The sequence below is a fragment of the Mercenaria mercenaria genome, chromosome 11, assembly GCF_021730395.1.
Source record: "Mercenaria mercenaria strain notata chromosome 11, MADL_Memer_1, whole genome shotgun sequence".
NCBI lineage: Eukaryota > Metazoa > Mollusca > Bivalvia > Venerida > Veneridae > Mercenaria > Mercenaria mercenaria.
Window position 1 is genome coordinate 81,077,557 of NC_069371.1, and position 23,268 is coordinate 81,100,824.

Here is a 23,268-nt window from a genome sequence, read left to right on the forward strand (position 1 = left end):
ATTCCTACAGCAGAGAATGGAAACTGCATGAAATGCTGGATACAGTTTTAGCTCACCTGAGCAGGATGTGCTCAAGGTGAGGTATTGTGACCGGTCATTGTCCGGCGTGCATCGTCATCCGTCGTTCTTCAACATTTACCTTGTGAACACTCTAGAGGCTACAGTTGTGACCCAATCTTTATGAAACTTGATCAGAATGGTTGTCTTGATGATCTCTAAGTCAAGTTTGAAAGTGGGTCATGTGGGGTTCAAAACTAGGTCAGTAGGCCAGATCATAGGAAAAGCTTGTGAACACTATAGAGGCCAGAGTTTTGACCCAATCTTCATGAAACTTGGTCAGAATGTTTGTCTTGATGATCTCTAGGTAAAGTTTGAAACTGGGTCATGTGGGGTTGAAAACTAAGTCAGTAGGCCAGATCATAGAAAAAGCTTGTGAACACTTTAGAGGCCACAATTGTGACCCAATCTTTATGAAACTTGGTCAGAATGTTTGTCTTGATGGTTTCTAGGTCAAGATTGAATCTGGGTCATGTCGGGTCAAAAACTAGGTCAGTAGTCCAGATCATTGAAACAGCTTGTGAACACTCAAGAGGCCACATTAGTGACTTAATCTTTATGAAACTTAAGTCAGAATGTTTGTCTTGATGATCTGTAGGTCAAGTTTAAAACTGGGTCAAGTGGGGTTTAAAACTAGGTATTCAGGTCAAATCATAGGAAAAGATTGTGAACATCCTAGAGGCTGCAGTTGTGACTCAGTCTTTATGAAACTTGATCAGAATGTTTGTCTTGATGATTTCTAGGGCAAGATTGAAGCTGGGTCATGTGGGGTGAAACACTAGGTCAGTAGGTCAGATCAAAGGAAAATCTTGTTAACATTCTAGAGACCACAACTCAAGTTTCAAACTCATGAGAATTGGTCAGAATGTTTGTCTTGATGACTTGATCAGAATGTTTGTTATCATGAAGTGTTGGGTGATTTCAAATCTGGGTCAAGCGGGGTCAAAACTAGGTCAAATCAAAGGAAAAGCTTGTATACATTCTGGAGGCCACTATTTTGCTCCAATCTTCCAGAAACTTTGCAGAATGTTTTCATGAAATGGACAAGTTCAAATCTTGATCATGTGGGGTAAAGAACAGGATCACTTGTTCAGATAAAAAAAGTGCTTGTTTACACTTAAGAGGCCATGTTTTTGGTCCAATCTTAATGAAAATTGGTCAGAATATTTGTCTCCATGAAATCACTAGGTAAAACATGTTTACATTGTTATGGTGTGTTACTCAGGTGAGCGACCTAGGACCATCTTGGCCCTCTTGTTGTGTAAAATTGTCATCTGCTTCTCTCAGTTTCGTTTAAAATGAATGACAAGAAACACTAGCTTCTCTGCTTCCTGGAAAAACAATTACTTTTGTATATACATATTGTAGTCTCCAGGTAGTATGGTAGACATCTGACATTTCTGCAACTGCTGAAGAAATTATACAAACACAGAATAGCTAAATCACCCTGAAAAATGATATCTAAATACAGGCAGAGTTATTTTCATTTCACCTTGATTTCATGTCATCTGTCTTGGAAAACAGCAGTTATAAGACTTCTCGAAATAATTTTGTCTAGCATTAATTCTTCATTTATCAAGATTAACAATTAGATATTGCAGTAAATGATTTTTAATGAATTATTAAAAAAATGAATTATAGATACTGTGAAATCATTAATATTCATGAGGGGATTCATTTTTGTGCATTTTGTAGTTATGTCATCCGGTTTAATTTTATTCAAATCAGCAAGTACTCGTTCCACAAATTTATGCCCCCAGGAAACAGTTATTTTTGCCGAAACAACAGAAATCATATGTTCATTAATTTTAATGATTTCAAAATGCTTTTATATTAACCTTTAGCCTGCTTAATTTCAAAAATGAACTGGTCCATCATTCAATTTGGGCAGTACGATTTACTATTCAAAAGGGTGTTCACTTAGAATTTACTGATTGAATAGCAAACAGTTGCAGACAATGATCAGCCTACACAAATGTGCAAGCTGATCTTTGTCTGCAATGGTGGCAAAGGCAGAATCACTTGCCGCCAGCAGGCTAAAGGTTAAGTTGATATTTTGTTAGTATAATAATGAGTATTGATATAAAATGTCTACTATACTACTGGATGGATTTTTCATATTTACTTGCATAAATGTTTATTATTTTTGATTTAAGACCATTGGTTTTATAGCTCAAAATAAGGTCATCTTAGCATTAAATTAATGCATTTTGCTGTACGTCCATTACTTGTCAAACATGAATGGATTTAAATCTACATGCATGAAATGGAACACGTTGACGAGTGTGGCGCAAACAGTCGTACCTCAAAGGACAAGGGCAATTAGACACAGGAATGTTACATTACTGTTCGCGTCCTGAGCTTTGTAAGATGCAAATGGAATTTTAAAAAACGTTTTACAATAATTAACCATTCCTGTAAGGACAAATCGCTGTCCCGTTTAAGTTATTACAATATTACATCAAGAAGTCAAGGGTACATTAGACATTAATGGGATAGTTCTTTGATGGTGTGTCCAAGGATCTTATTTTGTCATGCATGGATGGATTTTCAAATAAACTTGGCATGAATGTATACCTCAGTATAAGACACATTCTTGGAGCCAAAAGACTCAGGTTGTTACTCAAAAGGGTCAAGGTCTACAATTAAATGGTTAAAAGGTATATTTTCATGATATGGCTTTATGGCCTGTACGCTCCTACATTTGCATACAGACAGGGTTTTAAAATACTGCATAATGTGTATGGCACAGTAAGCAGATTCGGCTCAAGCACCAGCTCCGTAGGTAAGTCCTCCTGCAACATCGCCAAAGCTGTACAAAAAGATGCCATTTGGATTTATCCTATTGGTTTTTGTTTTTTCATTTTTAACATTTTTTGATAATTTTATTTTATTTTTGTTTTTATTAAGTTACTCAACTTTATTTAGTATTTGGCAATAAATAAAGGTTCTTTTTGGCAGTATAAATTTTCAGCATGTCTATTTCTTTGTAATGCACTACAATTTAAAATAGGAATAATAACTGAATATCTAATCTACAAAATGCATTAGAAAAAGAACATGCCTCTAATTGGTAAAAAATGAAAACATTATGTAAAAGAACTGTGGCAATTGCAACAGATATATGTTTGTACTACATCTGTCATGCTTCTATGCCTGTTTAAAGCCAAGGGAATTTGAAAAAACAGATTTCTACAAATAGATTAACCTTATTCTCCTGCTACTTGGTCAACAAAATTCTGCTGCTCACCCTGTTTTATGTTTATTACAATATTTACATCCTGAAGAAATTGATAGATGTGTGTTACATTGCACTGAGTCATCCTACACTCGGAGAATGAGTAATTCTTTGATCTGCTTGTCAAAAAAAAAAAATCTGTAGAATTTTGTATGCCATTGGGATGCCGTTGCTTTCAAATAAACAGTGGCTTGCAATACTAATACCTTTCAGTATAAATGATCATCTCAACTTCTTGGGAGTCCTTAAAAAAAGACCTGTCTAGGCATTTTTGTCTAATTTCCAAGAAAAGGTTTATTTGTCAAAGCACTTGACTATCCATACGCTTTATTCAAACATGTGGTTAAAAGGATATGGAACTCATATCTCAACTGAAATGGCTTTTGCCTAAAAGAACTGCTCTAAATGCAATACAAAAGGGTTATTATAACAGTAGCTTGATCTGGGAATGCTGTATTCAGCTCGAGTGGATTTTGCCAGATCGGGTCTCATGAGGCACGCACACACCGAGTGTGATCCATCCTGGCAAAATCCACAAGAGCCGTGTACAAAATCCCAGATGACCCTTTTATTATATACCTCCACCTTTTTTTGTTTGTTTATTTGTAATCGAACGAAATCTTAAATGTTTGTTGATGTTAAAATGTTTTTGTTTGCCCTTTTATATAACTGTGTCAGCTCAAGCATATTCAATGAAAGTAGTCTGGCAACATACAATACGGAGGTACAATACAGGATTTTTGGCAGGTACAATACAGATTTTTTCAGCCTGTTCGTATTTCATTGTGAATGGCAACAGAATTTAAATAGGTACATAATAAATGAAATTTCCTTCTGCAGTATATAGAATTTCCTTCACCGAACTTAAATGGAGCCTTAAATGTAAAAAAAATTTAAAAATTATGTATAAAAAGGGAGATAATGCTAATTCGAAACAGAGTTATATGTCTTGTACTCTACACTTCCTGTCACTGCCATCTATCATTATTTCTAGAAATATTAAATTCCATTCAGGGGGAAGGGGTGCAATGTTTTTGTTATTTATAAAAAAAAATGTTATGTAGAAAAAGGGAGGTAACTCTAAAATTGTTCAGTAGAGAAATCTGATTCTTGTACAAACTCTCTTTTTTGACATCTTTCATTTTATCAAGTTGAATTAAATTTGCTTGACAGGATATAGTTGTGTTTATAATATAAAAATGTGTGAACAGTTAAGTACAAGGGAGATAATTAAAAACTACCGTAGTCAAGACAACAGTTATGGTTTTTATGTTCAACAGTTTTTCTCATAGCTATGTATCATGTTTCAAGTTGCATAAATTCACTTCTGTGGGATAAAAATAAATTTCTTAAATTATCTGCAACAGAGGGTGGGACGAACAGAACAAAATTATTCCACAATAGCCATCAAAACTTGTTTAATTAGCAGGATATAATAAACAAGAGCTGGCAGAGGACAGTGTTCTTTCTATGCTATGTTCTATGCTAGAAAGAGAAAAAGGGCAAAAGTGTGGTGGAAATAATGAAGTTACTAAATTTCTTTTGGAATACTTAAAATATATGTATTTTAGAGCAATAACAATACATAAACCAGCAATGTGTGAAAATGGAAATTGCTAATTACCATTAATTTTGCCATTTACTAATAACAATGTATAAACCAGCCCTTTATTTGAAAAGAGCACTTAGCAATAAGCATTTGGCATTTACTGGACTACGGAACGCTGGTGCGCCATGCCAAATGCCAAATGCTGAATGACAAATAACTAGCACAAAGTGCTTTTTGCTAAATGCTTATTGTCAAACATTGACTGTGAAATAGTAATTGTCAAACGATAAATGCTAATTGTTAATCGCGAAATGCTAACAAATAAATACCAAATGCTTACTGCTAAGAGCTCTTTTCAAATAAAGTTAGAGATGGTGTTTCTTTAAATAGTCATTGGCCTCTGTTACATAATCTTATTCCTTTTATTAAAAAACGTTTTTTAAACATTTTAGAGTAAACAGTTTCAGTCCCATGTTCCTATGACAGGCAGTACATGATATTGCTTCGAATCAGACTGATAGAACATTACATGTTTTCACATAATTCAGAGGAACATTTACTAGTTTAAAGATACAGTTCATTAACCCTTAGCCTGCTGGCGGCAGATGATTCTGCCTTTGCGACCAGTGCAGACCAAGATCAGCCTGCACATCCGTGCAGTCTGATCATGGTCTGCACTGTTCGCTATTCAGTCAGTAAATTTTCAGTGAAAACCCCTTTGAATAATAAATGGTACTGTCCAAATTGAAAGATGGACCAGTCCATTATAGAAATATAGCAGGGTAAGGGTTAACTAATTAAGCGACAAATTTGATGATTAGCATTTATCATTTAGCAATTTGACATTTAGCAATTGGCATTTAAAATTTGGTATTTAGCATACAGCATTTGGTATTAAGCATCAAGTATTTGGCATTTACCATTAAGTAATTGGCATTAAAAAAAATTCATTCAGCATTTGGCAATTAGCATGGTGCACCAGCCTTCCATACATTTCTAATACAGTCCTTTAATTCATAAAATTAAAGAATTTGATGATGGACATTTTACAATCAACAATAAGCATCAGTTATTTGTCATTTAGCATTAAGTATATTACATGTAACATTTAGCATGAAATATTTGACACTTAGCATTAAGCAACTGGCATTTAGCATTAAACATTTATTGCCATTTGGCAATTAGCTTGACACATCAGCATTATATAGCTTACAAGTTATTTTCACACGTTGTTTCTCACACAAACAGTTTTCTATGCATTTCTTAAATTTTGTCTGTGCTTTGGAATGTTAATAAAATTGTGTGCTTTGAGTGAATATTTTGCTGTAAGGAAGGCCAGTGTGCCATGCTTACAAAAGCAAAATAGTTACTACAAAATGCTATTTGCCAAATATAAACTGCCAAACGGTAACTGTCTATGGAAGGCCACTCTGCCATGCTAATTGCCAACAATAGGGTCATGATGACCCTATATCGCTCACCTGTTGAACTTGGCCAAGGAATCATTAAGATAAACATTCTGACCAAGTTTCATGAAGATAGGGTCATAAATGTGGCCTCTAGGGGGCATAAATTTGTGGAACGAGTACTTGCCGATTTGAATAAAATTAAACCGGATGACATAACTACAAAATCCACAAAAATGAATCCCCTCATGAATATTAATGATTTCACAGTATCTATAATTCATTTTTTTAATAATTTATTAAAAATCATTTACTGCAAGCTTTTCCTTTGATTTGACCTGGTGACCTAGTTTTTGACCCCACATGATCCAGTTTTGAACTTGGTCTAGAGATCATTAAAATAAACATTCTATGCAAGTTTGTATCAAATCAATGCATAAATGTAACCTCTATGTGGCTGAAAGGGTCAAAATAGAAAATTTTGGGACAGAAACATTACTCAAAACTGTTTAAAAAAGGTTTTAACAGGGACATAGTAACATAATGAAAGCAAATGACAATTTAAAGGATGCATTTATCCACTGATATATTCAGGTAGGCAGGTGTGCAATGCTAATTTCCAAATATCAAATGTTAATTATTTAATGCCAAATAATACATACCAAATGCCAATTGTCATATAGTTAATGATAAATGCCAAAATTAAATGTAAAATAGCTAATGCTTATTGCCAAATGATAAATGCGAATCATCTAATTCATTAACTTTATGAGTAAATGACCTCTATCTCTTAAACTATTAAAGGCTGGAGTGCCATGCTAATTGCCAAATGATAAATGACAAATAGTTAATGCTGAATGTCAAATGTTGACTGTCAAATGGTAATTTCAAATAATAAATGCTAATTGGTAATAGAGAAATGCAAACAATTAATGCTAAATGCTTATTGGTAAGTGCTTATTAAAAAAGAGCCGGGTACATCAGTGTATGAATGCATCCTTTAAATAGTCATTGGCTTTTGTAAGATATTTTTGCCTCTATTAAAAACTTTTTCTAATCATTTTTGGAGTAAACAGGTTTCTGTCCAATATTCTTGTGGCCGGTAGAACACGACATTGTTATTGTTTCAAGTCAGACTTGTAGAATATAAGTCAGACTGGTAGAATATTATATTCTTAAATAATTAAAAGTTACAGTCATTAGGTTAAGAGATTTAGCAATAGGTATTGCTATTTGACATTTGGCATAAAGCATTTATCTTTAAGTTACTGGCATTTAACATTAAGTAATAGGCATTTAGCATTAAATATTTGGCATTTAGCATTATAGCAAATTATTTGAAAATGTGTAATGCTCTGCAGTCTGACATGAATGGAAGGCTGGTGCCCCATGCTAACTGCCAAATATTTAATGCTAAATGCTAATTACTTAATGCTAAATGTCAATCATTTTATGCTAAATGACAATTACTAAACCTAATGAATATAATTTTTAATTATTGAAGACAAATAATATATAATTATATACCAGTTTGACCTGAAACAATAACATGTTCTAACGGCCTTAAGAACATTGGACCGAAACTGTTTACTCTTAAAACGTTTAGAAGAAAGTTATAATAGGGACAAAGTTATGTAACCAAGGCTAATGACTATTTAAAGGATGCATTCATACACTGATATATGCAGCTCTTTTTTTTAATATGCACTTACCAATTAACATTTGGCATTTATTGTTTTGCATTTCTCAATTAACAATTAGCATTTTCTTGTTTGGCAATTACCATTTGACATTCAGCATTAAAATTTTGGCAAGTAGCATTATTTTTCATTAACTAGTTTTCATTCAGCTTTTGGCAATTAGCATGGCACACTGGCATTCTGTAGACTTGAAGCAATAACACGTTTTACAGGTCAAGGGAATATGGGACCAAAACATATTTACTCTAAACTGTTTAAACCAAGGCCAATGACTAAAGGATACATTTATCCACTGATATATTCAGCGCTTTATTCGGATAAGCACCTAGCAATAAAGCATTTGGCATTTATTGTTTTGTGTTTTGCAATCAACAATAAACATTAATCATTTGACAATTAAGCATTTGGAAATTAGCATGGTGCACCCACCTTCTGTAGACAATTATTGTTAAGTAATTGGCATTTAGCAATTAGCATGGCAAACAGGTGTTCCATACTGAGGCATCTTGAATGCTTATCACCATTTGCTTTCATGTCACCAGTTTGCTGTATTACTCTCATTTCTTCAGATTTGTATCCTTGATTAAACAAGAACCAGTACTGAAGTGTAACACAACTTATTGAGTGTCTATCAGCTGTGACAATTTTCCTGACAAAACAGGCAGTATTCAAATTCCATGCCTTTTCTAGAAAGTCTTTTTCTATGACATTTCCAAGTCTTTGGTAAACCTGCAACTAAAGTTCACAAAGAAATGGAAGGTACAGCAATAAGCTTAACGCTGTCACCAGGGTGACTAGGTATGATATCATACTTTGTCAAGTCTCGCTAAACATCACTCGGACAGCCAGAAAACGATTGTTGAAGGTAAGCAAAACTAGGTTTCTTAAACTTTGATACAGCATTGGCTGAATTTTAATCTGCAGTTTTCAGAGGAGTACTTAAAAGACTAACTTAGGGATAGACGGATGGATGGATAGACTGACTAGACAAAATCAATATACATAATTCGAAGACTTGACAGCAGACCGAAAGACTGTACAAAACATGCTGTTATTGATGATACAACTTTTTTGCTTTTTTTTTCCGAGATAATAAAATATTCATGCTCTGCTCTGTAGGTCTAATCTTATTTTTTAACTATAGTTCAGTTAACCAATCAGTGTTCTAGGATTTTTATCAATACAAGTAACTTACAATTTCCCCATACTGCGAAATAATTTATATTCGTGAGGAACTATTTTTTGTGGATTACACAGTTGTGTCAATCCACCAAATTTAATCCCAGGGAAAAAGCAAAGTTCCCATTCTTTTACCGTCTTAAGTAAAAAAATCCATAAATTCATATTCCAACTAGACTTGCTTTTGAGTAAAGCGCATGTCTCCCACAACTGCCTAATCATCTAAATAGTAAGTCAGTCTTTATATACTGTTTACTCACTACAAATATACCTTTGAAGAGTAAAAAGCCTGATTTTGGGTATTTCAAGGGCCATAATTCTGAAGTGCCTCGGACGACTTGGCTAGTTAATAAACTTGGCCAAGGAGTTACGGTCAAAAACATTTGGTTCAAGTTTGGTGAAGATCAGATGAGAACTGTTTGACTTTTAAGCACGGACAAGAGTAAAAAGGCCGCTTTTTCGGTAATTCAAGGGCCATAATTCCGAAGTGCCTGGGCCGTTTTGGCTAGTTATCGAACTTGGCCGAGGACTTATGGTCAAACACATTCTGTTCAAATTTGGTGAAGATCCGATGAGAAATGTTCGACTTTAGAGTGTGGACAAGATTTGTGACAGCAAACATGGTGCTCGTGGCGGAAAAGAAAAAAAGCAACATTATCTAATTGCAAATGGTATTTATTAGATGCCGATATATAGGAATTATCAATTTTCAATTATGTTAAAACAAACATAAGTCATAATTTCAGTGTCTATAAATAACATAATTAGTTTAATTAACCTTTAGCCTGCTGGCGGCAAGTAATTCTGTCTTTGTGACCAGTGTAGACCAAGATCAGCCTGCACATTAATTTTGTGCAGTCTGATCTTGGTCTGCACTGTTTGCTATTCAGTCCCTTCAAATAGTAAATGGTACTGCCCAAACTGAATGACAGATCAGTCCATTTTAGAAATTTAGCAGGGTAAAGGTTAAGTCATCCAATCAACAATTCTATAAGAAATATTTGGTAAAAAAAGAAAATGTCTTGTCTCTGGAAATAACTTCTCACATGGTTAAATCTCTGAAAATGATAAATTTTACAAAATTGTAAAAAGCATTGAAGAGACTGATCATAAACATATAAATAAATTATAGTTGTGTAGGAAATGTTTCCTGGCAGTAAAACTGGTCCACTGACCATTTCTGTCAGTACTCATCGAAGTAAAGGAAAATCTCGTGCAAAAAGTAACTGCAAATAAAAAGCCCACTACAAACATAATTTTTTATGAGTACAGTATATTAAATTGTCATTTTATTTTTTTTTCCGCATTTTTTTAAATAAACAGTCTTCCATAACAAAGTTCTCTGCTAAATTTCTTTAATTATACCAGTACTTCATAATAACACTGATAAAATCAAAAACTTGAAAGAACTTAAACGTAAACAAAATATAATGACAAATTTGATTTCATCATAAAAAATAATTGTCTACTGCAAATTGCACCCTATACGTAACTTAATTTTTTTTCAAATTATAATTTTAATTCCATTTCTTGTCCAATTGTTTTACAGGAAAATGTCAATGAATAAACAATGTAATATTGAAGAAAGAAACATGTACAAGCAGTATACAATCTGCTTCCGTCCAGAAATTCTTCCTTTCGTATCGCTGAAAGGAAGAATACAACAGTCCAATGTATAAGGTCTAATAGTTGATTTTTAAAACATAAAAGCACCAATAAAACACCAGAGTTTGTAATTGGTTACTCCATAAATGATCACAAAGTTTATCACCCAGTTGATAAATGATGATGATAAAACATGACTTTGTAGTTTTCTTACTACCGAACTGTGCTAAATATAACATGCACATTTCTTCCCGATGTCATAAACACATTTTTTTAAGAAATGGTAAATGGTATGTACGAATATGGTTGCTTTCTCAAAATTTAATGATGATGTTACGACTAATGAAAGTGGTATGTTATTACAACCCAATCAACGCCGCTGCTTCTGTGAAGTGAAACAAATATCATCTTTACAAATATGTGCAAGATATGTGGTAAATTAAATGAACGATTTTTTTTTTTCAATATTAAAATGATCTATCAAAGATGAGACTCTTGTAAAGAAATTACCTTAAACACGAATAAACCCTGCCAAAATTTTATCTTAATTTTTGAATTTCTAACTTTAAACATTGTAAAAATACCTCCTTTAAGGTAGTCAGCTGGGCATTTTCTAGGGATGTCAATGGGTAACTGGTTAACAGTCAATAAGTCTGATTACCGGTTAGCGAAAAAACAGTAACAAGTTAATCATTATTTTGTCTTTAAATTTATCAAAGAGTAAAATTTCATAAAAATAATCAGCTCGCTAATTAATAATGAGGTTTGAATAAACATACAGTTTAAGTAGTGTCAAAGTAGAAAGATAATGCATATTTCATTTGGTTAACCATTTAGATGATTTAACCGGTTAACCGAGTATCAAAATAACCAAATATTGACATCCCTGGTCTTAACTAAACTGCATAAACAACTATGGTAATTTATGGAATGAAATGATTTAAATAGTTATAATGAGTCCAAGAATGGTGAACAAAAATAATACAGACTTTATAGCTATGAACACTATCAATGAACAATGTTAAAACAGAGTATAATTTTCTGCATCACCAATGGACAAAGTTGAAACAGACAATAACTTTCTGTATCACCAAAGAACAAAGTTGAAACAGACTATGATTTTCTGCATCACCAAAGAACAAGGTTGAAACTGACTATGATTTTCTGCATCACCAAGAACAAAGTGGAAACAGACTATAATTTTCTGCATCACCAATGAACAAAGTTAAAACAGGGTATAATTTTCCGCATCACCGATGAACAAAGTTGAAACAGACAATAATTTTCTGCATTATCAATGAACAAAGTTGAAATAGACTATTGTCTACAATGTCAATGAATAAAGTTGACACAGACTATATAGGAATAATTGATTTTAACAACAAGAAAACCGCAGTAACACATGCACATTGTCTGTAAATATGGGATTTTACTACACTGTATGATGTGAGGGTCACAACGTGTAAACAATGACAAACTATCATGTTGCTACTATATGACACTTTCTACTTCATACACTGTACCCTACACACACACACATTTCTCTTGCAATCGAAGAATTCTAACAGCATCTTTAATATTGTGTATCTTTGGTAAATTATTCACTTAGGTGATAATTTTAGAGGTAATAGGTAACGTATCCTCTGACCACTTTTCAACAATATTTCAGTCATGTACAGTTGTTGTTACAACCATCGCTCCTTAATTCCGTATCAAACTAAATTGTTCTCCACAAGTAACTGACAACTCCTCCTCCCCCCAATTAAGATCAAAATTGAAGAGCAAACTGACTTTACAATCATTCTAAATCTGTCCTATCCTCATGAAAACCCTTTGCCTCAATGGGGACTGATCTCACAATTTTTCTTTGGTTCGTTTACAAATTTGTCAAGAATTAAACATCAAAGTAAGTCAAAAATTTGTAATGTTTAGTGACTGACTGCAGCAATCATCCACAATGTGTACATTACATCAGATATAAAATATCTGTACAACAGTACTGTTTATTCTTTTTTCTGAGCTTTAGTCATTTTCAAGGTGTTTTCAAGGTCTGTGTGAATCCTATCAAGACAGGCTGAAATGAAAAAGGGTGGATTTAGAACCTAATTAGGGTGGATTGAGAGCCTAATTAGTGTAAGCTGGAAAAGGGTGGATTTAGAACCTAATCAAAATACGCTGGAAAAGAGTGGATTTAAAACTTAATAATTAGCATACACTGGAAAAGGGTGGATTTAGAACTTTATCATAAGCATACACTGGAAAAGGGTGGATTTAGAACCTAATTAACATATGCTGGAAAAGGGTGGATTTAGAACTTAATAATTTAGACCATAAATTAGCGTATACTGGAAAAGGGTGGATTTAGAACTTAAATTAGCATATATTGGAAAAGGGTGGATTTAGAACTACTGTAAGCTGGAAAAGGGTGGATTTAAAACCTAATTAGTATTAGTTTGAAAAAATATAGGGTGGACTGTGTGTGCAGCAATACATTGTCAATATACCATATTTCCTACGTGCAGAGAAAAGTTGTATGTAGGGTACCATGTATTGGAATAATAATCATGATGAGATCTTAGAAAACTGAATTATAACTTGCCTTCAGTGCAAGTTCTCAATCATACAGAGTACACGATTACATCACGACAGCTCGTTCCAATTTTACAGTACATACATGTATTACACATTTGGTAAAGGGAACATCTGCTTATTGTTTTCCATTTATAACAAGGTTTTTCCATGATTTCTCTTTGAATATAATACAATACCAGTGAAATTATATATCATTCCAATGAACTTACAGAGTAACAATAGGATTTTCTTAAGTTTTTCAAAATATCTTCATTAGTTTTGATCAGCGAAAAAACAATGTTGATAGCGCATTTGTCATTATGTGACACTGACATTTACAGAAAAATTTCTCACGACTTCATTTGTGAATGGATTTGTATGACACTTCTGGATATCCGAGTTAGAGTAATAGAAACATTTTCATGCAAAAAAGTTGTAAAATTTCTATAAAAAAAAAAAACAAACAAAAAACAAATAATAATAATTTCTAAAGTATGTTCTGGCCAGATTTTAACAATGAAAAAAAAAAAACCCATACATTTTGGCCATAAAATTGACACTTTTAAAAGATATTATAACAAGAGCACCGCCTTGCGGGTGCTGACGCTCATCTGATTTTTTTTGTGTAATAGAAATATTGTCCTACCCATGATTTTCTAAGTCTAAAAAGGGCCATCATTCTTGCAAAAAGCAGGATAGAGTTATGTTTCTTGATGTACAGTGTCCACTTATGATGGTGAAAAACTGTTGCAAGTTTTAAAGCAATAGCTTTGATAGTTTATGAGAAAAGTTGACTTAAACACAATACTCAACCAAGAAAATGATTTTCTAAGTCCAAAAGGGGCAATAATTATTGCAAAAAGCTGGATGGAGTTATGTTGCTTGCTGTACAGGGTCAGCTTATGATGGTGAAAAAGTGTTGCAAGTTTCAAAGCAATAGCTTTGATAGTTTAAGAGAAAAAGTTGACCTAAACATAAAACTTAACCAAGAAATCTGATATTTTCTAAGTCCAAAAGGGGCCATAAATCTTGCAAAAAGCAGGACGGAGTTATGTTTCTTGCTATACAGGGTCAACTTATGATGGTGAACAAGTGTTGCAAGTTTTAAAGCAATAGCTTTGATAGTTTAGGATAAAAGCTGACCTAAACATAAAACTTAACCAAGAAAACTGATTTTCTAAGTCCAAAAGGGGCAATAAATCTTGCAAAAAGCAAGATGGAGTTATGTTTCTTGATGTACAGGGTCTGCTTATGATGGTAAACAAGTATTCCAAGTTTCAAAGCAATAGCTTTGATAGTTTAGAAGAAAAGTTGACCTAAACATAAAACTTAACCAAGAAATCTGATATTTTCTAAGTACAAAAGGGGCCATAAATCTTGCAAAAAGCAAGATGGAGTTATGTTTCTTGCTATACAGGGTCAGCTTATGATGGTGAACAAGTATTCCAAGTTTCAAAGCAATAGCTTTGATAGTTTAGGAGAAAAGCTGACCTAAACATAAAACTTAACCAGGCAACGCCGACGCAGACGCCGACGCCGACGCCGACAACCGCTCAAGTGATGACAATAACTCATCATTTTTTTTCAAAAAATCAGATGAGCTAAAAAGTAAAAAAGATCCTATTACCACTCCTGGAGACCTTTAGAATGATATATAGTTTATACCTGCAAAATGAAGCCGAAAGTCACTAAAAACCCTGTTACGGACAGGTGGATTGAACAGTTATTTCTGACATCAGTGTAAAACCATTGTATCTGCTTGTTTGTTTTATACACAGTTACAACAATATGGCACGGAGGTAATGATCTGCTGTACTTGTTTGATATTATACAGTCCTGTAATAAGAGCAAAAATTTAATGGAGGTTACAATGCATCCGAAAACAAAATTTAAAAAAAATTGTGCATAATTATCAAAAATAATGTGACTTTTGGGCAGCTGAACAGGTTTTTAGGCATTCATTAAGTTTGGTGTTATCTTTTAAATAAGATAAAAACTTGAATGATACTGCTTATGAAAATTTCTTTGAAAATTGTTATCTTTACAAATTCCTCGGTGTAGTTAAGTGTCTGCAAAATATCATCATGTGACTGTTCCTTCAGTATATTGTATTTCATTCTGTAACAATGACAACCACTACATAATGATATACTTCTGTTCATGACAGACCATTTAACACGTGCTCTTAGACAATAAACAATATCCTTATACAAGAAAATACTTCTTGTTTTTCATAGAACTTTTCACATATTGTCATTTTTTCACAAAATCTCGCAATATTCTGTGAGATATAGTTAAAACTCTATATCTCGAACTCACTTATCTCAAAATTCTGGGTATCTTGAAGACTTTTTCAAGTCCAGTCCCAAAAGACACATGCACCAAATGTCATATAAAACTGAATTTTTGGTTATCTCAAAATAAAACTCCCGATCTCTTTGAATTCGAGGAACTGAGTTTTAACTGTATTTTGCATGAAAATGCCAAATACCTATTTTCTCTGGTGCCTTTTAACTTTTTTTCTCATAGAAAGACAGATTTCATGAATTCACTAATTTATAAATTTTTTCGGAATAAAAGAGATATAAAGCAGTTATTTTGCACCATCAAGAAAAATCAACACTGATTGAAAAATAATCTATGCACTGTAGTTGGGTGTCTGAAAATGTTCCTTTCTCAGCTATTCAAGAGACAATATACCACAGACAATAATACCATCATATTTCCATAAAAAATTCTCTAATACTTGCATGACCATTCTTTAAATTAAGGTAGTGGAGCAATAATGATAATTGGCATATTTTGTATTCTCCATATGCAATTTTTTGCCTTATCTGATTTTCACAGAAAGCCATGTGAATGTTGTGGAGATACATTTACTTCTGAAGAAAGACCCACTGCTTAATTAGAATGAAATTGCTAAATTTCATTATGGGTCTGCTACCTTAAATAAAATGAGAAAAAAAATATGGCCTGACATATATATTCAGTTGTAAATAGCTAATCTTGCATTGAATTGCTTACATATAAAACAGTATCAGTTATTCATACATATACATTCAATACTCATGATTAACATCTGTACAGTTTTAAGTTAAAAATACAACATTACCCTGAGCTAAGCTAACAAGTTTCACCTTTGTAAGGTAACAGTCACGACATCTAAATATAGAATGTACATATATGTTCATACACTAATTATATACTTGACTTTGTATGTACATTTTGTATATACTTATTCTGTAAATACTTTATTATACATCCATATTGAAACACTATCTAAAATGGTAATGAATACTTATATATAAGTTATATTCTGTCAAATGGTGCTCAGAAAAAATGTGTATGATCAAATTTGTAAATAAAATCTTCAGACAGACCAGGGATGAAATATGATAAAACTGTCCATTATATGTCTGTTTTTGCCAGTGAGAACAACTAAAAATCTATACTCACACCTGTGGCTGTCTTAACATATTAATCTCGGTAAAGTTAAGAGCAGTTACTTATATATGAGCAAGTACCTATAGTTCTACCAGGAATTAATTCTCTTTTTCTAACCCTACTACCTGGAATAATTCTTTTTTTGTTCCAGTTGGGTTTAACATCACACTCATAAAATTATTAATCAATGGGTGACTTTTCAGCTTTTAGGCAGTAGAAAACGACCCCAGGTGCCCAATCAGGCATTATTTCATAAGCCAGATCGAGGGTTGAGTGCAAAACTGCCAACTCCTTCTTTATTTAACAGGAGATACAGCAGTATTGCGCTCAACCCTCAAGATGCAAGCTTCCTCATCAGAAAGAACTCTTCCTCCGCAGCCAGGTTTTGAACCTTAAAGCGATGATTGGGGGCAAGTGATTCGCAGTCAGCGGTTTTAACCACCGGGCCATAACGGTCCCGCATCAATATAATTCTAAATGTGTAAATGAGTGTCAACTGAAAATTTGACGATTCTAAATAAAAAACATGCTAAACAGCATTTTTAAGGTTTAGCATTTTTAAGTACAATTTAACATAAAGTAGTTCAGTCTAGATAAACTATAGCAATCAGTTTGACTGATTAACTATGTTGGGTCTCTGTAAATTGTATAACCCTGCCTCTGAAAGCTTAGCTTGGTCTAAATGCATGCAATTATCTATAAATAAATATATATAACAAGATTATGCTGTCGGGTAGAACAGAACTGGAATTCTTCAATCTACTTATACTTAAATGTAGAAAAGAGAGAAGTTTTATTTGTTAGAACTTTATTATGTACTGATCTTGATGGAACTTAATCATAACAATGGACAAGAGAATTTCTGGAAAACTTCAGTGACATCCTTGAAACATGCACAAATATTACAGCCAGTTAAAAATAAACATAAAAAAAAAAAAAAAATCCAAAGTGGAAAATTTAATCTCTCAAGTCTTAGTTTAAACTGATTACTTTAAATGACACCCCTGTTCTACCCTGATTGACATCTATGAACTTACGACACACATCATCAAACTTTCTGGAAGAAAGAAACAAATAATACTATATACATAATATACATGTATATATGTTTTTACAAAGTGTGATGGCTTGCATTTCAAAATCACAACACGGAAAAAGGAATAAAAATATTATACATCAAACAGCAGTTGTCACGAAATATGACATAAATATACCAATCACTTACAACAATATACATGAGGTAAACATGAGGTAAATGGAGATATGAACCACATCACAGCAACAACTACCGTCAAACAATATGATGTTATTCCTTAAATGACAAAACACAGTATGATGACGACACACTGTTAGAAAAATTTTCATTTGTCAGTAGAAATTTCAAATTTAACATTTTTCTCAACTACAGAATACTAAATTTAACCCTTAACCTGCTGGCGGCAAGTTATTTTGCCTTTGCGACCAGTGCAGGCTGATCATGGTCTGCACTGTTTGCTATTCAGTCAGTAAATTTTCAGTGAACATCCCTTTAAATAATAAGTGATGCTGCCCAAATTGAATAATTGAATGATGGACCAGTCCATTTTAGAAATTTAGCAGGGTAAGGGTTAAAGATAGCGTAAGGTAGACAGTGTTGTGACCTGGGTCATAGTCTATAATGATCACAGTTTTCATACATCATAATCTTGGCAAGAAAAAACTGTCTGGACTTTTTTTTTCTTTGTTCAAATCGATTCTGCTCAGGCTACAATCACTTTCAAACACTATAAAAAAACGTGACTCTCAATTACTTATTTACTAAATTTTAAAACGGTTTTCAAGAATCTGTATGGCAGGATTTATATTGTGTTGAACGTGAACAGCTGACCAATCACAGATAAGTATTTTCATGTCAAGATGTCAACATGCACGGCATTTACTGGTCTAGTCTAGTCAACAAAAACTTTTGCTTGACCAAGATATTTCCAAATTCAAATCTATTATATCAACAAAATTATGCAAATATTTAAGAGTTATGTTTCTTGGCTATTAAGTTTAATAAAATTCTATTCAGACCAAACAATGCTATAACTAAGGCAACTACTAAGTGCCCCCTCCCATTTTTTTTGCGAGGGGGGTGGGGGTGATGGGAAGTGGATGGCAGAAAAATGTAAAATTAAAAATATCAAGAGCTGTCCATAAGACAGTGCACTCCACTATTTGGCGTTTTGACAGTAAAATGAATTTATGTCTCAATAAGAGACCTCTACTTTAAAAGGAAGATACACCTAGATATAAAAAGACTGTACTACTCAGAGAGGTTAAAATTATATCCAAAAAGCGAAGATTGCCAAAAACCTTTAAGTATGAAAGGGGCATAATTCTGTCAAAATACAATTAGAGTTATGAGGATTGTAATCACACATGCAGATGATGATTATAAAGAAATATTTTTAATTTCTTTTAAAGTACCAAAGATATGTCTATAAACGAAGCTTTCGAAAAATTTTTACATGAAAATAATTCCAAGTATAACACCTTGGTGACCTTGACCTTGGGTAAAATGGGCCGAGCCCCTGCATATACTTTGTATGCTGGACAATGTTTATGTGAAGTTACAGTAAGATATAAGCAATAGTAACAAAGATATGACAGAAAAACAAAGGTTGCCAAAAAACTTCAACCAAGAAAGCTCACGCCGATGCGAGTAGAATAGCATCCTTATTCTCTGAATAGTGGAGCTAAATTAATAATTATTTGGCAGTGAGTTATGTTTTAAGTATCTCACTGAAGTAATAAAAGAAGCCCAAAATTCCAATATGAAACTGCATTATGCATTTTGGGAGAGGGCATTCATTAAGGGGATTTATCTGAAATTTTTGTTTCCCCAAGAGAATATAACTGTAAATTAAAATGACAATCTTTTATTCTCTCTGGTAAATATAGGAGGGGTGAGCGAGTGTGGGATATGTGGAGAAGGTGGTGGGGGGGTTGGAGAGCCTTTAAACTAGCTTATATGTTAGTACTTGCATCACTTTAAAGCCAAGAATTTCTGTCCTCTAGCGATGCCTCACAAAAATCATGCTTTCTATATATGTCAAGATCTCAAAAAGTAGGACAATTATTTTTATGATAGTTTCAGCTGAAATATTTCAAAAAGGTGAAGGGATTCGGGTATGAAATTTTCTTTTCTTCACATTTTACATTTTTACGGCTCAGGTGACATAACTTCTTGATCAACCCTCGTATTTACCCCACTTAAACCTGTTTACCAGTAATTACCATTCTTTGCATGTTTTTACCTAATATTTCTAATAAATTCAATACCGATAATTGATTTTTATACTTCAAAGCCCAGTTTGTGTTGGAATGTTCCAATTAACCCACCGGTAATGTTTTTTCTGACACTTAGTGTTGAAATGTTCCAATTAACCCACTGGTAATATGTTTTTCTACCATTACATAATCTAAAATAATTGCTCGCTCATCATTACACTCGGAAATATCTGCAATTCTTCTCTTTCTCAGTGACTGCATAGCAATCTTAAAACCTGTACTTTGAAATTCTAGACGTCTTCCAGACTTTTTGTTTTTGGCAATTGCATGTCAGGATTATTTTGTCATCTTGTTCAGTGCAAAGCTTTACGCTCAAAATGGAAGTTTCTGTCTGCAGATGTAGCAATTTAATGGTGAAAACATAATTTTGATGAATGTTTCTGACTGAGTGTACGTTCTTCCTGCTTCAAATGGAACTTTGCAGTGCTGTTTATCAGTACAATGCAAGCTAGGTAAACCAGATGTGCTGTTTATCAGGTTAGATATAGCAGTTAGGCCTTTTATCAGTATAATGCAGGCCAGGTATAGCAGACTGTGCTGTTTATCAGTATAATGCAGGCCAGGTAGAGCAGCTCTGCTGTTTATCAGTACAATGCAGGCTAGGTATAACAGCTATGTTGTTTATCAGTACAATGCAAAACAAGTATAGCAGATGTGCTGTTTATCAATACAATGCAGGCCAGGTATAGCAGCTGTGCAGTTTATCAGTACAATGTAGGCCAGGTTTAGCAGATATGCTGTTTATCAGTACAATGCAGGCCAGGTACAGCAGCTGTGCTATTTATCAATACAATGCAGGCCAGGTATAGCAGACTGTGCTGTTTATCAGTATAAGCAGGCCAGGTAGAGCAGCTGTGCTGTTTATCAGTACAATGCAGGCTAGGTATAACAGCTATGTTGTTTATCAGTACAATGTAGAACAAGTATAGCAGCTGTGCTGTTTATCAATACAATGCAGGTCAGGTATAGCAGCTGTGCAGTTTATCAGTACAATGTAGGCCAGGTATAGCAGATGTGCTGTCTATCAATACAATGCAGGCCAGGTAGAGCAGATGTGCTGTTTATCAGTACAGTGCAGGCTAGATATAGTAATTATGCTGTTTATCAGCACAGTGCAGGTCAGGTATAATAGCTGTGCTGTTTATCAGTACAATATAGGCTAGGTATAGCAGCTGTGCTGTTTATCAGTGCAAGGAAGGCTAGGCATAGCAGGTGTGCTGTTTATGCAGGCCAAGTACAGCAGGTGTGCTGTTTATCAGTATAATGTAGGCAAGGTATAGCAGATGTAATGTTTATCAGTACAGTGCAGGCTAGGTTTAGTAGATGTGCTGTTTATCAGTGCAATGCAGGCAAGGTATAGCAGGTGTGCTGTTTATCAGTATAATGTAGGCTAGGTATAGCAGACTGAGAAATTTCAACCGTTCAGAAGTGAAGGAAATTGTCACTTAATAACAGAAATTCAGTATATGCGTGTTTAGGCATAATTTTAGCCGAATTCTAATGTTACAGGGCTTTGTGCAGAAAACATTATGCAGTAAAATCTGTATTAGCAGTTAGACAAGGCAGTGGCACAATCTGTCTGTTTAAGGCAAGTTGAAATTAAAAAAAGAGAGTATATTTTGTAACTGACTGCTTAAGGCAGGTAGCTGCTGGAGAAGGTTCAACAGTAAGAGAAAATTCAAAATGTTGGCAAAAATTGCCTTGGATCAGTTAAAACTGCAGCCTTTTTTTCTATAGCGTAAGGAAAATTAAAGGCCCTGAATTTGTTGCTACATGTCCCTTTCCCAATAAATTATTCACACGAAAATCTGTGATTATTTCTAATGTGACTTTCTAATAAATTCTATTTAATATGTTCTTTAATAATTAATGAGCTGAGAGGATTTCCTAAACAATATTGGCACACAATGCTCCATAGACAGACATAAAATAATTTGTAGGAAGTAACACGCAGATGAAATATTGTGCACACGGTGGAGTGCATATTTGACAAACAAACCAGAACTGGTTTAAAATGAAGTTGGAATACCTCTCAACAGTTTAAGTAATACAGATGCATAAACTTGAGCTCATCGGATGAAAAACTTTAGGGTTTACCTAACATTAGATTAATTTTGAAGTGCAGTGTTTAATTAAAATGCACCACAAATTAAACAACCGCATATTATGAAATTGTTTTCAATTCAATCTAATTAGTTGCAAGAAAGAAGTTAAACATTACGTTTTGTGATCAGCGTGAAAGAAAATTCTTTTCAAAAGCATAACAATGATAAATCAATAACTTTTTATAGCCTGACAGTTCATTGATCACTAAATTAAACTGAATCTTTCGTAAAAAACAATGCTAAGTTCACCAACTATTCAAAACAATATTAAAATTGCGAAACTGTACAAAAGAAATGAGATAAATATCAAAACTTGTGTTATAACATCTGCAGAATCCCGAGGGATTAGTTGGTGCCCAAGCCCAGTAGGTTTTATTGAAACTTATGATGGCATTTGAAAATATACCACTTATGGGAAAAGCATACTTTACTGAAATACTATGACCTGACTTATAGACTAGACCGACTTATGGATGAAAAGTTATGGTCATTATTAAATATTTGGTGAACATGGTTAACATCAAATACAGATTTTATACAATGATGGTGACGATAAATTTTGGTGAACATCTCAATTCTTCTCTGTGTGTGTCCCTTTTGATGACCTTGACATTGGATCACATGTAGCTATGTTCACTGTCTGCTCCAGGGTATGGGCAACTAAGTTGCCCTAATGGCATACTTGCTAAACGCTGACCCCTCAATGTGAACACTGCTCAGCTGGGTTTGACTCATTTCTATTGGTATAAAGTGCTGAAAATGTAAATGAATTATACATCAAATAAAAATAATTACTGGAAGAGGTATCAGATTCTGCGAAATCATTTATATTCATGGCCGTCCAATTTTCATGGATTTTGTGGTTGTGTCAATTCACGTAATTTAATCCCATTGAACAAATATTTTTCCCATTTATATATAATTTAATCCCAATGAATAAACATCTTTCCCATTCATGTAATTTAATCCCAATTTATAAATATTTTTTCCCCATTTATGTAATTTAATCCAAATAAATAGACATTTTCCCGTTCATGTAATTTAATCCCAATGAATAAACATTTTTCCGATTTATGTAATTTAATTCCAATGAATAAAC

The 23,268-nt window shown here is 33.5% G+C and overlaps 1 protein-coding gene across 2 annotated transcripts in view; it reads right to left on the bottom strand.

Annotated features, from left to right (window-relative positions):
- Positions 1-9,788: 9,788 nt before the first annotated feature.
- Positions 9,789-23,268, bottom strand: part of LOC123531188 (uncharacterized) — a 59,171-nt gene continuing 45,691 nt past the window's right edge. For both annotated transcript variants that reach the window (XM_053517909.1, XM_053517910.1), the window contains one exon: positions 9,789-22,922. In XM_053517909.1, the coding sequence (XP_053373884.1) occupies positions 22,830-22,922 (93 nt within the window). In that variant the 3' untranslated portion in view covers positions 9,789-22,829. The remainder of the gene's footprint in view (positions 22,923-23,268) is intronic.